This window comes from Syzygium oleosum, unplaced genomic scaffold (assembly GCF_021117445.2).
Source record: "Syzygium oleosum isolate NSW1041296 unplaced genomic scaffold, Sole_v2.1 Sole_v2.12, whole genome shotgun sequence".
NCBI classification, from domain to species: domain Eukaryota; kingdom Viridiplantae; phylum Streptophyta; class Magnoliopsida; order Myrtales; family Myrtaceae; genus Syzygium; species Syzygium oleosum.
The window spans coordinates 3,678,879-3,693,806 of NW_026607496.1; the positions used below are offsets into that span (position 1 = coordinate 3,678,879).

The following is a 14,928-nucleotide window of genomic DNA, read 5'->3' on the forward strand; positions in this document are numbered from 1 at the left end:
TGGAATATCTCTTTCTTCAGTAACAATGACATAATCATTGTTTCCAAAGAGTCTAAATTTAGAATGTTCATAAATTTTATCCAACTTGACTTTTGGAATAAACCAATTTTCAATAGATTTATTGAAATCTTCTATATTAATTTCTTCTCTATTTATTGGTCCTTGATCTGAGGACATTTGTGATAAAGAACTAGAAGAAGACTCAGATCTCCTTAATAAGTTCATTTCAAAAGACTACTTTCTTCTTTTCAATAGATTTCGGCGATGCTTACCAACGAACTTACTACCCGACTGGGCTTTACTGCCTAGAACACATCCAGAAATCACTTGAAAAGATCTCCACGAAGGAAATCGTCTTTACTGAGAATGAAATTATAAAGAATATCTTTATCAACCCCTTGGCTCTGATACCATATATATATCAACTCTCAATTGCACACCACCGAAACCTTTGACTGCCAAATAAAATAAAATAAAAAGGAGTAAATGTGTTGAAAGTTGTAAAATTTATCACGAAAGTACAATTGAGTCCTAAAACTTCCAAAAAGTATAATCAAGTCCTTAAACTTATCACGAAAGTGTTATTGAGGGCAATCAAATCCTAAAACTTGTCATTGAGTCCTAAAACTTTCAAAAAGTGCAATTAACGGAAGAACTTGATTCGACAATTAATCAAGTTTTAAGACATGATTGCAGTTTTTGAAAGTTTTAGGACTAAAATGTACTTTCAATGCAAGTTTTAGAACTTTCAATGCACTTATCCCAAATAAAAAAGAACACATCTTCTTGAAGAGTGAGGCAGCCTAAATCAATATGAAACATTGACTAAACATTGAATCTTTCAGTGTGGAAGTTCATCGAAGTATCCGAAGCAAAGACTTGATATAAATACCGTGAGAGTCGTGTTAAAGGGTAATTTCAGAATTTTTTCAAACCCTATTATATGCTTTAAAAATAGGGCTAATACCAACAACAATTTCAAACTGGTATACTCATGCCACATTTATCTCAAATCTAATTTTCATGTCATTAAAAATTCCAAACTAGTATGCTATTGACAAATCTACCAAAATCTCAGGGCAAAATTGGGGGTAAATATGACACGAGTGCACTAATTTGAAATTTTTCATGACCCTAAAATTAATTTTTGATAAATGTGGTACAGGTGTATCAATTTGAAATTTTCATGTGATACGAAAATTAGTTTGAAATTAATATTGCACGGATGCATAGGTTTAGGATTTTTGGGGATATTTAACCCTTAAAAATATAAAGTTGTCCACTCAAAGTAAGTAACTTCACTAGAATACGTATCTTCAAATAATCCCGGTAAATGTTATTTATCATCAAATTGATTTACCTAGTGCCATGGTGACACCAATTAATAAGACCCATAAAAGAATTTAAAGAAATTGGGAAAAGAAAGCCACTTGGAAATGTTTGAAACTTGCCAAAGTCAGTGGTGACTCTTGGTTCTTAAAATTCGGTCTCCTTTTGGCTTCTTTCCACGCCTGTCTGGGGCGAATTTTTCTTGAACTAAATTAACTTATAAATGTGTTGTTCTGGTTCCAACCATCTATACATACACACCCAGCTCATAATCACAGGTCAATTCAAGAATTTCAGGAGGGTAACATCTGAGGACAGCGCGGACACACGTCTCCCATTTTCACCTTTTTCTCTTTTCTTTCTTTGAATATTCATTTCTCAAAGCATAAAGCTGGACCAAGGAATGGCCTCCCTCATTGTTTATCCTGTAAAGTTTGGATAGTGGGACTTTCCAAAGTTTGGAAAAAAGCAAAAAGATTGCAGGACTAGATTTAGATACATGTAAGGCTGACAAATGTATGGGCTGTCTTTCTTAGACGAGTGACTCTTGAGATTAGTCTTAACATCAATAAAAATCAATTATTCCGGTGGTTTCTTGCCAAGTTCTATACTCATTTTGAAAGTAACTTATTGAGAAAATCATTAACGTATTGAGAAAATTGACGGTATCTCTTTTATCGAGAAACCGGAGATATATGAGATTTAAAATCTGGTTGCCACCTGTCTTGTATGCTAGCTTCTGATCTTAATATGAGACTTGATTGTAGCCAATTATCCATATTTATGAGTCTGATATTAGAATCACCATAGTCTCAAGGGTCCTTAAAGAAATTCATTGGGACTGGTAAATTCCTTAGGTATTCTTTCAGAGCTCACTAAATGGCTTTTCAGGTAGATTCATATGCTTAGAGATAATGCCATGAAACTTTTTCTTGGTAAGCACATTGCCATATGCGAAAGAACGAGTAATCGATAATCCCACTAAGTACTTGTACTTAAGTTTATGTGTCAATAGATAAAAATTCTTGCTTCATGAACTTTGTCCATGAGCTAGGGTTTCATTTACTCAACTAGAAATGTCGCGCTACTCTCAATTTCTTAGGCTCACCTAATAACTTTGAATTTGATGTGCTTGCATTACTTCATTTTATTAGGTGATGGAGAGAGAGAGAGAGAGAGAGAGAGAGAGAGAGAGAGAGAGAGAGAATATTGGTAACAAAACGATACACCGACTTTCACTTTCTTGTCCTTACATTATTTGAATGGAACTATTTTGTTGAGTACAACTAGCGTGCCGGTCCAAATTTGACTTACTACTTTTCCCCTTTTTAATGGGATTCAAATACAAACCCTTTGACCTTATGACATGAATTGACTGGAGTCAGCATTTCCACAAGAGACTACATAGATTTGGAAGTTTGTGTTCACCCGTCAAAATACATGAGAGGTGGACCTTGAAGTGGATCATCAACTTAGGCAGCGAATCAACAACAAAATTCTATATGTGACTGTAGTAAGATCGCTGTTCATAGCCATAAATAAATTGAGAGAATGGTAATTCTTTTCATATCATATATGACAGTAATCGTTACAGGTTACGTCTGCTAATGAAACGACTTGCTACGACATTGCAAAATAAAATGTTCAATCTAAATGATGTTGATTTTTCCAAATCATAATTCATTAATATACATATAAGAAAGACATACAAGAGATATAATTGTAAATAGATCTCCCTTTGTGAGCCAATTAAAAGAATGCTACTAGCTATTTATAAAAAAAAAACAAGTGAACACTGAGAAAGCTCCATAGCAAGCAGAGAACCCTGAAGAGGAAGAGATACTTTCTACAGGCCAACACAATTTCTTGAGGTTGTTATCCCACCATCCACAACAAGGTTGTGCCCACTAACATACTTGGACTCATCACTTGCAAGATACAGACCAGCCTCAGCAATGTCCTTAGCCCTCAGTGTTCCTCCTTTCAAGTTGGCCAGTCCTCTCACAAACTCCTCCATCTTCTCCACCTCTCTCTCACTAGGCACCCCAAAACTCATGCCCTCATCTTCCTCCTCATCACCGCTCCTCCACGCGTCAACGAGCATCGACGTTGCCACGCCGAACGGCGATATGCAGTTGACCCTGATCCCATACCTGCCGAGCTCGCAAGCCGCGTTCTTGGTGAGCCCCACGATGGCATGCTTTGAAGCCGTGTAAGCGTGAGGGCCGAGCCCTCCCATGACCCCGGCCACACTCGCCGTGGAGATTATGCACCCGCTCCTCCTTGGCACCATGACACGGGCCGCGTGCTTTATCCCGAGCGCCGAGCCTTTCACGTTAACGCTCATCACGCGTTCAAACTCCCCCACGTCAAAATCCATGATGCTCTTGTGCTTCGACTGGTTCCCAAGCAACCCGGCATTGTTGAACATGACGTCGAGGCGTCCATAGCGGGAGACCGTGGAGCTCACCAAGTTCTCGACATCCTCTTCCGAGCTAACGTCGCAGTGGACGTAGGTAACAGAAGGAGATAGCGAGTTGGCAAGTGCGGTCCCAAGAAGATCCTCGATATCTGCGATGACGACCTTCGCCCCGTGCCTTGCAAATAGTCGAACCGTGGCCTCTCCAATTCCTTTTGCTCCGCCGGTTACAATTGCTATTTTCCCTTCCAACCTACATGAGAAAAGTACTGCATTCAATACAACCGGTTGGGACTATAGCAATGGAAGGTTGCTCTTATGCACTCTGCATTCAAAAGATGATATGTGCAGTATATTACTATGCACGGTAAGCACATAGTTTGTGAAAATCAATCCGAGCTCGTGCATTCTTGCCAGAATATTGTATGAAATGATGCACTGATGACCTCTTTCTTACCTTCTAGGGCAAGGAGTAGTATTTTCATTTCCCAGCTTCAGACTGATATCCTGGACAACCTTTTCGGGCAAAACTTGAGCAGTCATGGTGGAGAGAGAGAGAGAGAGAGAGAGAGAGAGAGAGAGAGAGAGAGAGATATTTCAATGTTTGATGGGAGAAACGGGAGGATTTATAGGAGGTGCAGGCGTGAGCTGACTGTGCTTCTTCTCTTTTTTCGCGGCGTCTTCCACGAAGCTGACCTTGACTTTTTAGCCCTCTGCTTGCGCGTCAAGGACCCTTTTTGAAGATTGAAAAGGGGACCATCTGAAAGAACTGTTCTTTCACATGACCCGCGTCTGCCAAACGCATCATCTAAAATCCCATTTGAGCACATAAACCAGTTTCGATTGTATAAAGATCTGCCTTCTCACTCGAACCTCATAAATCCAATGGATTATTGGAGCGTGACTGTCCACTTTTTGACTGACTGTCGAATGAGCCCATCTCGGATGAATGGAACGCACGTGATGATCAGATCATCATCTAAGGATTAATACTTGCGATTGACTTGTCAGTTTGAACATGGTTTGAAACTTCGAAATTATTTCATAGTTTTCCTTCATATTCGTATATGTGTGTGTGTGTGTCTGAGAGAGAGAACAAACAATGTCCATGGAATTGAGGAACTATGTATGAACCGTAGTCAAAGTCTTAATGGCAAAGTCTGAGTCTTTGTGGGTTGTTGCTGCATAGAAATTGCAAGTGTTACTGGATCTTTTTATATATCTTTATTATCCAAAAGCTGTCATTACCAAACTAAACTTAGCTGGCATGCTACAGGTACCAGCAGTGACCTATATATATATATAAGTACACAACATCGATACACCCACAGTCGTGTGCTTGTGTTTCAAAAATATATTTATAGTTGTTTTAACCGGAAAGAGAAACAAATGCGGTCGGATTGTCCGTACCCATTTCTATGATATGATGCTCCATAAGGCAGATAATTAAGATTATTGCGAAGTGTACTTTAACTGATAAATTAGCGTCTAAACCAAGGGAATTTCTTTTTTACACCGGTCACTGGATTAGGTAGCTCGCAACTGTTGATTTTGTGGGTTTTATGCGTGTCCACAAGATCTACAATTGTCATGCACCAGATCCAGTGGCCCCAGCTCCTGACAATTATTCCCCATGGACCACATCGTGCATGGACATCTATGTTAACACCACACCGATATAGAATAAGAAAAGATATTGATACAGCTAAGTGGTGGAGGGCTGATGATCGGGGACACCACGGGAAAGGGACGAGGCCCAAGCAGCCGTGGCGAAGCCACCTAGCCATATCTAGCCATCTAGCCACCAATAAGTTTCCAGCGATCCTCGCTAGTAAAGGCGAGGTCAATCGTGGCCCTTGCCTCTTTGATGGCGATGACCGCCCTCGCCAGGTCTTTGGTGGGGCTGCAGCCCTCTCCTTGAAGTGGTGATGACAACACGACGGCACTCAAGCAACCTTGATTTGTAATTTTAGTGCGATCTGAATATGAGCTCAAACAACGCCTCTAAAATGAAGAATGACAATCTCTGGTTCTCCAGCAGCATCGTGTCGCGTTCTGTTCGAGCATCCGCCGCTCAATTGACATCGCTTGGGTGTCCACGCCATGTCTGTGTTGTGACAATAGCTTCTCTCGTCGCTTCTCTGTTCTTATTTCCAAATTTCTATTATATAAATTTTGAAAATTATCTTGGTTTATTTCATGAAATTCCATTTTTATACCATGTGAATGCTAATGACAGTGGCGGTTAACAATAATTTAACGGTCATGTCAGCTTTTTCATTTACTATTTTAATGGAAGGAGCAATACAAACAAAAGAATATATAGTTCGAAGGCCCGATTGGCCAAAAAATATTCATGATTGAATTACATAAATTGATGGTGTTTCTAGAGTGACTTTTACTTTTTATTTCTTCTCTTTTGTTAAAACACTAAACCTAATATCAGTTTGCAGCGCACATACTTTAATTATATTTTAAAATGCTTGAAAATTTCACAATATATAAATACTGACATTGCATATTGATGTTTAGTTTTTTTCGTAATTCTTGAGAATTTGAAAGACATCTTATAGTTTGGGGGAAAGGTAAAAAGGTTGTTTTCACTTTTTATAAGTCTAAATCAACGGTACTCAAAAAATACGACAACAACTGGTGCTTCTATTTCTTACTTTTTTAAAGTTTAGCTATAAATCAGCAGTAATATAAATGTTTCTTTTTAGGGTCATATTAGCGTGAGAAGTATTTGATTCTTGAAGTAGTGATTGTGCATACCGTGAGGATTACTTTATATTGATAATTGTAACAATTCTTATTTTATTACTTAACAAGTGCCCTAGGGATACTTTTTAACATAGAGTTATATTTTCCTCCATTTCCAACTGCTTCTCTGGTTGGTGAGCCACAAGTTATGGATAACACGTACAAGCTTGATTAAATATAAACATGGATGACGTCCTTATTGGTAACTCAACAATCAAGAGATCGGTTAAAGTTTTCTTCCGTCAGATAGATGAAAACATGACTCTTTTATCAAAATCCTTCAAATTGACATTTTGTTCTCCTAATGGACATTGCATTCGATTGAATTTTTCAAGAGAACCTATCATGTGATGACAGGAGTAACTTTCTTTTCTAATGTGAGGTAGTCGAGGTTGGTAAATCTCGTGTCCATAAACACACCACTAACGTTGTCAAATACTTTGCTCAATCTATTCTTAAAAACATAACAATAGGTTTAATTACCAAGAAAATAAATTCCCCTTTTTTCCCCTATCAGCGACCTTGCTTAGACTTTGAGATATGGTCCGTGGTGGTGAATGACAAATTAGAAGCCGATGCCTGTGTTTCGAAAATAGGAAATGCAAAGTGTAAGTAAAGATAAACACAAGGCGGTAATAGTTGTTGTCCCGATAGGAGCAATCTCCATGATAGGCTTCCCGATCATGATCAAAGAGGCAATCAATATCGATATACTTCGGTCTACTAAATGGGTGGTTAAGGGCGGATAAGAATGAGTCGAATAAGTTGACACTGGAACGACACATTCAATTCATATCTACCAATATTGATGATTCAATAGAACATATACTATGCGTTATAAAATATGTATTCACACCTGTAGAAGATGACCGAAGTTCCAAGTCGAAACTTGTTCACCCAATGTACCTAATTTTTAAGTACAAAATAATAATTTTACAATTTCAAATCCAGTCAATTAATTGGTCAATTCCTTCCTTTCGGGTTTTCACACTGTATGTTCAAGTCCACGTAATTTATTGATTGGGACACCATCAAGAAGTCTTTGTCTTATTGTCTTATTATAGTCTATGAGATATTCAATAAACTATATTATAATATGCTTATATATTATAAAATAGAAAAATTTATATCGCATGAATATCCGGATCGGCCTTAATAATGACCGAGTGGGAGACCCAAAAGAGCAGTGAGGTGCGGGTCAATATCCAGAACCATTAAACCTCGGATTTACACGATTGATCCTTCGTGGATCGTTCCACGTTCATACTATCAGTCTATCACAAACGCAATTGAATTTTCTACTTGTGTTATGATCAAGTGCTTTCACAACTTTTGATCAAGTCACTTTTCATCGATCCACTACCCATTTTTTTGAAAATCAAAAGGTAGAAGAACATTGTAATTGAACGGAGGTTGACGTGAGATACGTGGTTTTGATAGTATTGTAACGAAATATTGGGTGCAAGTGACTCATACTTTTGGTAGTTCGATGATTGATTATAAAATTCTGATATTTTCATGATCGAACATGTTCGAATATTTGGTTCAACTAATTAATTGTAGATGGGTGCAAAATATCCGGTTCACTTGCATGGATAAGGCTCCGTATTAGGGTGTGAGATTTTGTAGACTATTGTCAACTGTTTTAAAAGTTCAAACTGTTAGATAAATGCGTGATTTAATATTTAACTGCTCTATCACTCTCCTCACGCTTAGTCTGGTCTTTTTGTTAAGCACTAAATGTGGAAATATCTCATTGGGGAGATAAATAAGAGCCTAGATAGATTCGAACTCAGGATCTCATGCTCTGATACTATGTCAGATTTAAAAGTTTAAGCCATTATTATGAATGCGTGATTTAATATTTAAATACTCTTTCTTTTCCTTTTCCATTAAGCGATACCTTGTATAAATATTTGTACAGTACGATGAACAATACGAGCAAGCAATTACAATTTTCTCAATGGCCAACATTGATCTAAAGGGGTTATTTTAAGTATGAGACTTGCGTTTCAATATGGGATTTGGCACTTTTGAACCTAATATTTGACACTCAATTAACCGCTTCCAAGCTAAATAAATTGAAAACAACCTCCAAGTTTGACAACAACCAGAAGACAGGAACAGTTGAGGATTACAATGTATGTGAATGTTAGGATTTTGTTATAATATTTTAAGCCTTAAACATTGCATGAAATTCAATTGGTATGAAAATAAGTCACTTAAGCATCCTAGCATATATAAATGCAGTAGAAAAAGTCCAACATCAGAGAATTGGTGTAATATGGAACAGTTAATATATTATAATTGGTTTATGACTCATTGGTTTAAGCCTTTGAGTGAATGTAAATTCAACTGAATATACTAATGGGCTCAGACTTAGGCTCTCTATTGATGATATCTTCATATGAAGATGTTAAATTTATATTGCGTGTCCGAAAACCAATTCTACCCCATTTTAGTTTGGAGAAGTTTAATAGAAGTCCAATGCCTTCATTATGGGTAGATCCAAGAGGAAGCCCAAAACTTGACCTACAATAGACCTAATTGGGCAACCTTCGCTTAAAAAACCTAATTTATCGAGTAATGGACCAACTAGGTATATCAAATAATCAACCAAACATCCGACGTCCAGATTTTCACACCACACATGTGCATCCGCCATTCTTCTCCCCTATCAGCCAACTACACTCAATATTTCCTTCTTAATCCAAGTTAAGTATTTTGCCGCACCAACAAATCTCAACGCAAATCTCCAACAAATGTCGACTCATGCTGTTGACACCAAAAAATGTTTTAAGTGTTGTAGTCGACAATTTGGTCAACATGGGCTTACTAGCATGACGACGGAAGCAGAAAATGGCCAAGTGTTGGGAATAATTAGTGAGGAAAATGTAGTCAGTCGACAAGAAGACCCAATTCTTATCGACGGAAACGTCAACATGCAGCGGCTAAGTGTTGGAACAAAGGAGTCGATGTAACAATCAATAACCATCAAGGTAGTGAAGTCGATATAACCGTCAATGTAACTGTTGAGTAGTGGAGTTGATATAATCATTGAGTAGTGAAGTTGATGTAACCGTCAAGTAGTGAAGTTGTAGTAAGTGCTTGCAACCATTGATTATGGGTTATAAATATCCTAAGTGTACTCTTTGTAAAGCCCCTTCAATCGTTCACAAAATTCATTCAACATTTTTATCTTTATCTTTACTTCGTGCAATTTATCTTTCTTGTAATTTGGCCGTGTTTGCCTCCAATCTTCATACCTTTAATTTTCTTGTCATTTACTTTCCTGTTCAAAAGTAACAAAGGACCTTTCAAAGCCTTTGGCAATTCACTTATCGATCCATTCTAGGCGTGAGCAAAAGAAACTGCCCGGGTTGGACCTAACCGTCCAGTTCTGAGTGGTTTCCAAAGGTACTGATTTGGTTCCCAGTTCTAGGTGTGGAATCGCCCACCCGGACCACTCATACTGGACCGATTTTTTTAATTTTTTATTTCTTAAAAATATAATAAAAAACCCTAATCTATCTCCTATTTCACAAATGAATGCCCTTCAAAATTGAAGCGGCTACGTTTACTTATGCACGTGAGCAAAATGACAATAACAAATCAAAACACAATAGTAGTTGCTCATTCCAACTAAATTTTGCCACAAATTAGAAAAATCATTGTGAAACCTATAATGTTACACGTAACTCACTGATTATAGAAACGCATTGATTATCGAGAACAATGACAAATAAAAAAATTAATATGCCACTGATTCCAATGGGCACCAGTCCAATTCTCGATTCCATAAACTGACAATTGGTCTGTCCAATTCTCGATTCCTAGAGAATCGAATTGCCCGAGAATTGATCACTGCTAATCCATTCATATTCTAGAAGGTACACTATCGACTTTTCGGTGAAATATGTTCACATATGCCTTCTCCCATGGTCTCCTCCCTGCCGAAACCATGATAGCAAATTTAGTAATTGTAATGATTAATGAGATTTCCTACCGAGTCCAAATACCAATACACACTTGGCGTTTTTCAAATTGGAAAATTGACAAAAATAGTCCATGAAGCCCAATATGCAATTTGATCCCTGAATTTTTAATTTGTTCAATATGATCCATGAACTTTAACCCAATATGCAATGTGGCCCCTGAACTTTTAATTTGTGCAATCTGATCCCTAAACTTTCGATATATGTTTAATTTAGTCCTTGAAGTATATAAAAATGTTCAATATAGTCTTTCCATTAATTCAAGTTCAGGGACTACATTCAATATTTTCATATAGTTCAGAGACTAAATTAAACATGTACCGAAAGTCTAGGGACCACATTGAACAAATTAAAAATTCATAGACCATATTGATCATTAGGCTAAAGTTCAAGGACTACACTGAACAAATTAAAGTTTAGAGACCACATTGCACATTTGGCCAAAGTACATAGACTGTTTGTATCATTATCCCTTTCAAATTCGAGTCCATGAATATATTTTATTGAACTCACCTTGACTCAAAAGTTGAAAGTCGAAGCTATATTGAATTATAGACCAATTAGTTGATCAACTACTCCTTTGAGCTCTAAACATGCACGCTTGAACATTCTCCTTCCTATTCGTAGAAGAACAATTAGTGAAATTAAACATTAGTCTCAACTTTGCAACTAACTTTTCTTTAGTCCCAACGAATTAAGGCCACTTTGGAGGGGTGATAAAGTCGCACAAGAGCCCACAGGGACATGTTCAAAAACAGAACTGTCTGTAGCTTATCCATCTACTTTGTACTCGAACTCTTATCATGAGGTTAATGTTTGACATTATGTGAAGTGTGAACCCACCTAATAAACTTCCATATATATATATATATATATGGATCAATGTAATAGGAACTAGACACCCTTTCAAAAATAAATCCAGAGCTATCATCTAGTGGAAAAACATAATATTGATTTTGGTGCGGCTAAAGTTTGAGTGACATATTTTACTGGACATCCATATGATAATTTATTGAGGTTGTTGTTTTGCTTCTTTAATTATTTGCTTCAGAAAACACATTGCAGGAAAGCCAACTCATGGGTTGAAATGCTCTACAGAATCGGTTCGGGGAAACCCGAAGGCTAGAGAGCCAAGGCCCCACGCATGTAATGATTTTTTAGAATAACTTTCGAAATTACGTTATTTTAAAACTAAAGCAAGCACTGTCTAAGTACGCGTCTTTAGTCAATTGTATAAGCATACACGTAATGAATGGGGACTCAACGCGTATTTTTATAACTCCTTGCATACTTACATGACACTAATACACATATGGTATGGGAAGTCATGCCGGGATGTAAAACGATGAAGGAATTTTCATGATTACGTCTTCGGATAAGTTAGAATTGCATTAATAAGTTTACGAAATTATTTGATAATGGCATCCGAAGGATTTAATTAAAAAGTGTGATACCGAAAGGGCATTGTGAGGATGCTGACCTGACCTGTCCCCACACGTAACCTAATCTTCGGACCGCAAGCTTGGTTTTCATAAATGAGCAATCCTTTTACATGTACATTTAGGTTTCCAATCAACCTATCTTCTTTAAATTGATTGGTTACGACTCCATCCCTGTTTTGAAAAAACAAACCCGAGTTTCTTCAAAACTTCCAAAACTCTTTAGCAACCACGTAACTGCGCTTCCTGCCTAACGGGACCCGAATGACATTGCCATTAGATTCTCAAACTCAATCATGGGAACTATCGAGTTAAATTCCTTCTGGGCAATTTAGGGTATGGTCTCTCATTTCCTCTGAAGATGGTAAGTCCGTGTGAGCCTTGATGACAGGGTTCATTGAACGAAGATTAACTAAGGATATATGTAGAACTACTTTTGGCACTTGAGACCTAACAGTCAACTCTCTACATGCAATCAATATCTAATACATTTCTCTTATCTCTAATCTATATTTTAATAACCTAATCTTGCAATTTTCATAATAATTGCAACTTTCATAAGGGGACGCAAAGGTCGCTTTGCAAATAATTGCCCTCGAGCCAAGAAGAAAGGTATACACATGCTACAGACCCTTGAAATGAAGATAGGAGTTCCTCTATGGGAAGATGATGTTAAATCAATTGGAGGACGAACCTTCTAAAAAGAATCATCTGTGCTATCCAAACCATTCCGGAGACCAGCGACATCGACTACTCTAGTAACCCAGATGATGACTAATATGTTTTTTCCAAGAACAGGAATTCCAGACGTCCAATAATACCAATAATTCCAAATTAGTATACATGTGTCCTATTTATGCCAAACTAATACAAAAATTCTCAAGCCGATGCACCCTTAACACATTTATCCCAAATTAATTTCTGTGTAAAAAAAAACCAAAACTGGTATATCCATCTCACTTTTAGGCCAAACTAATTTTCTTGTTACAAAAAATTAGAGATTTTAGCAGATTTTCGAAACTTAAGGAAGCTCTTAGAGCAATCTTAGAAGATTTCCCAATCTATGATTTTGGTGGTTTGAGATTTTTTTGTGACATAAATATAAGTTTGGATAAAATGTGGTATAGGTGCACTAGTTTGAGATTTTATGTGACACATAAATTAGTTTTTTTTTATGTCGAAACACATAAATTATTTTGGATAAATGTGATACGGATATACCGGTTTGAGATTTTTTGCAATACGAAAATTAATTCGGGATAAATGTGATACATATATATCAATTTTGGAATTTTGATGGTATTAACTCTAAAAATAGTGATTCTTCAAAGTTATCCATTAATCTCTGGCTAAAATATCTGGAATATGATTTCGACATTACAGCCGAAATAAGCAAAGTCTAAAAGGAAATGCATAAACACACTAAGCAAAGCTCATTTTTTAATTATTTAATTAAGACATGTCAAAGATGTATTGGACCACGCATGAAATCAAATCGATTAGACAACTGAAGTAACTTAATTTGTTAATAAGTCAAATTATCATCTCTAAAACATTGACAGTCCTAATTTAAGAAGGGGTACGCAAAATGGACCGCTCAAACTGGAAATTACTCAGACCAGACCAAACCAGACCAAATCGACAGTCCGACTCTCGGAAGTATCGGTCCGATTCTCGGTTCCAAAAGGAACCAGATCGAACCGGATTGACTACATATATATATATATATATATATATATATATATATATTGAGTTGTTTAGAGCAAAAGTAGAATTCATTTGGGGAAATTAGTATGAGGTTATGTTCCCTTGTGAAGATTAATCCTCCACTTTAAAACTTTGAGGTTACTTTCTCCTAAAAATTATGTAATGAGTGTAAGTAGTGAAAAAAAAGTGACCGGTTCCGTTAGACCAGACCCGGTCCGGTCCGATTTCCAGTTCTAGGACTAACTGGTCCGGTCAGGTTCATAATTTTAGAAACTGGACTAGGTTCCCAGTTTCAGATTGGACCAAGAACCGATCACCCCTAAATTTAAGTAAAGTAAATGATTGCAATTCATGGCTTTCCTCAATTTGATGTCTCTCCTGGAAATTAGAAGGTCAAAATTTATAGTTGACTCACTCAGGAGTGTTTTTCACGAATTTAAAACATGGAAATTTCAAACGGTTGTAAAATCCTCTATCCTTTTAAGATCCACATAGCCCTTGTACCAGTGTTAGAAAATATTACTAGTAAATGCATCACCTTAAACTATATTTTACAATTTATATAGTTATGATCCAAATTAATTGCTTCTAGGATTTTATTTTTTACCATGAAAATACATAAATTTATGGTGCGACAATCTTTTTAAGTTAAGATTAATACCATTAAATATCCAAAACCGGTACCCAACAACATATTTATCCTAAACTATTTTTCATTGTGAAAAAAAAACACAAACCGGTACCCTGTGACAAGCTTATCGCAAATTAAAAAAAAATGTCAAATTACTAATCTACCATAAACTAATTTTTGTCTCATAAAAAAACCCAAATTGGTATCCTGACCTAAATTTACCATCCGTTAGCATTCCATTCAATATTTTCGCTAAAGTGCATACATGTTAATGCATGTGGCAAATGAATGTAAGACGGATCCAACGTGGAGAGCGACACATCCGACGTGAAAAATCCACTTGCGTTGACACATAAACATCTTAAGGAAGATAGATATGGGTCGGGAGTACCAAATTTGTGGATTTTTTTTGCGAAACGGGAATCAGTTTGGAGGTTAAATTCGATGATGAGGTACCGGTTTTAAGATTTTTCGCAAGACGAAAATTAGATTAGGGTAAATTTATCGTGACGTATCGGTTTGAGATATCTTACGGGATCAAAATAATTATCGGGTAAATTTTTGGCGGTGATCAATTTTGGATTTTAAATAACACGACTCCATTTAATGTCATTTTTTTAATAAGATAAGAATCTCCTGCTTCGCTAA

The 14,928-nt window shown here is 36.7% G+C and overlaps 1 protein-coding gene across 1 annotated transcript; it reads right to left on the minus strand.

Annotated features, from left to right (window-relative positions):
- Positions 1-2,972: 2,972 nt before the first annotated feature.
- On the minus strand, positions 2,973-4,358 carry LOC115685163 (short-chain dehydrogenase reductase 2a-like). The gene is made up of 2 exons (XM_030610179.2): positions 4,206-4,358; positions 2,973-4,001 (listed from the first exon to the last, which is right to left on the minus strand). The coding sequence occupies exons 1-2, from the start codon at positions 4,289-4,291 to the stop codon at positions 3,176-3,178; spliced, it is 912 nt and encodes a 303-aa protein (XP_030466039.1). The 5' UTR covers positions 4,292-4,358; the 3' UTR covers positions 2,973-3,175.
- Between the last annotated feature and the right edge of the window lie 10,570 nt (positions 4,359-14,928).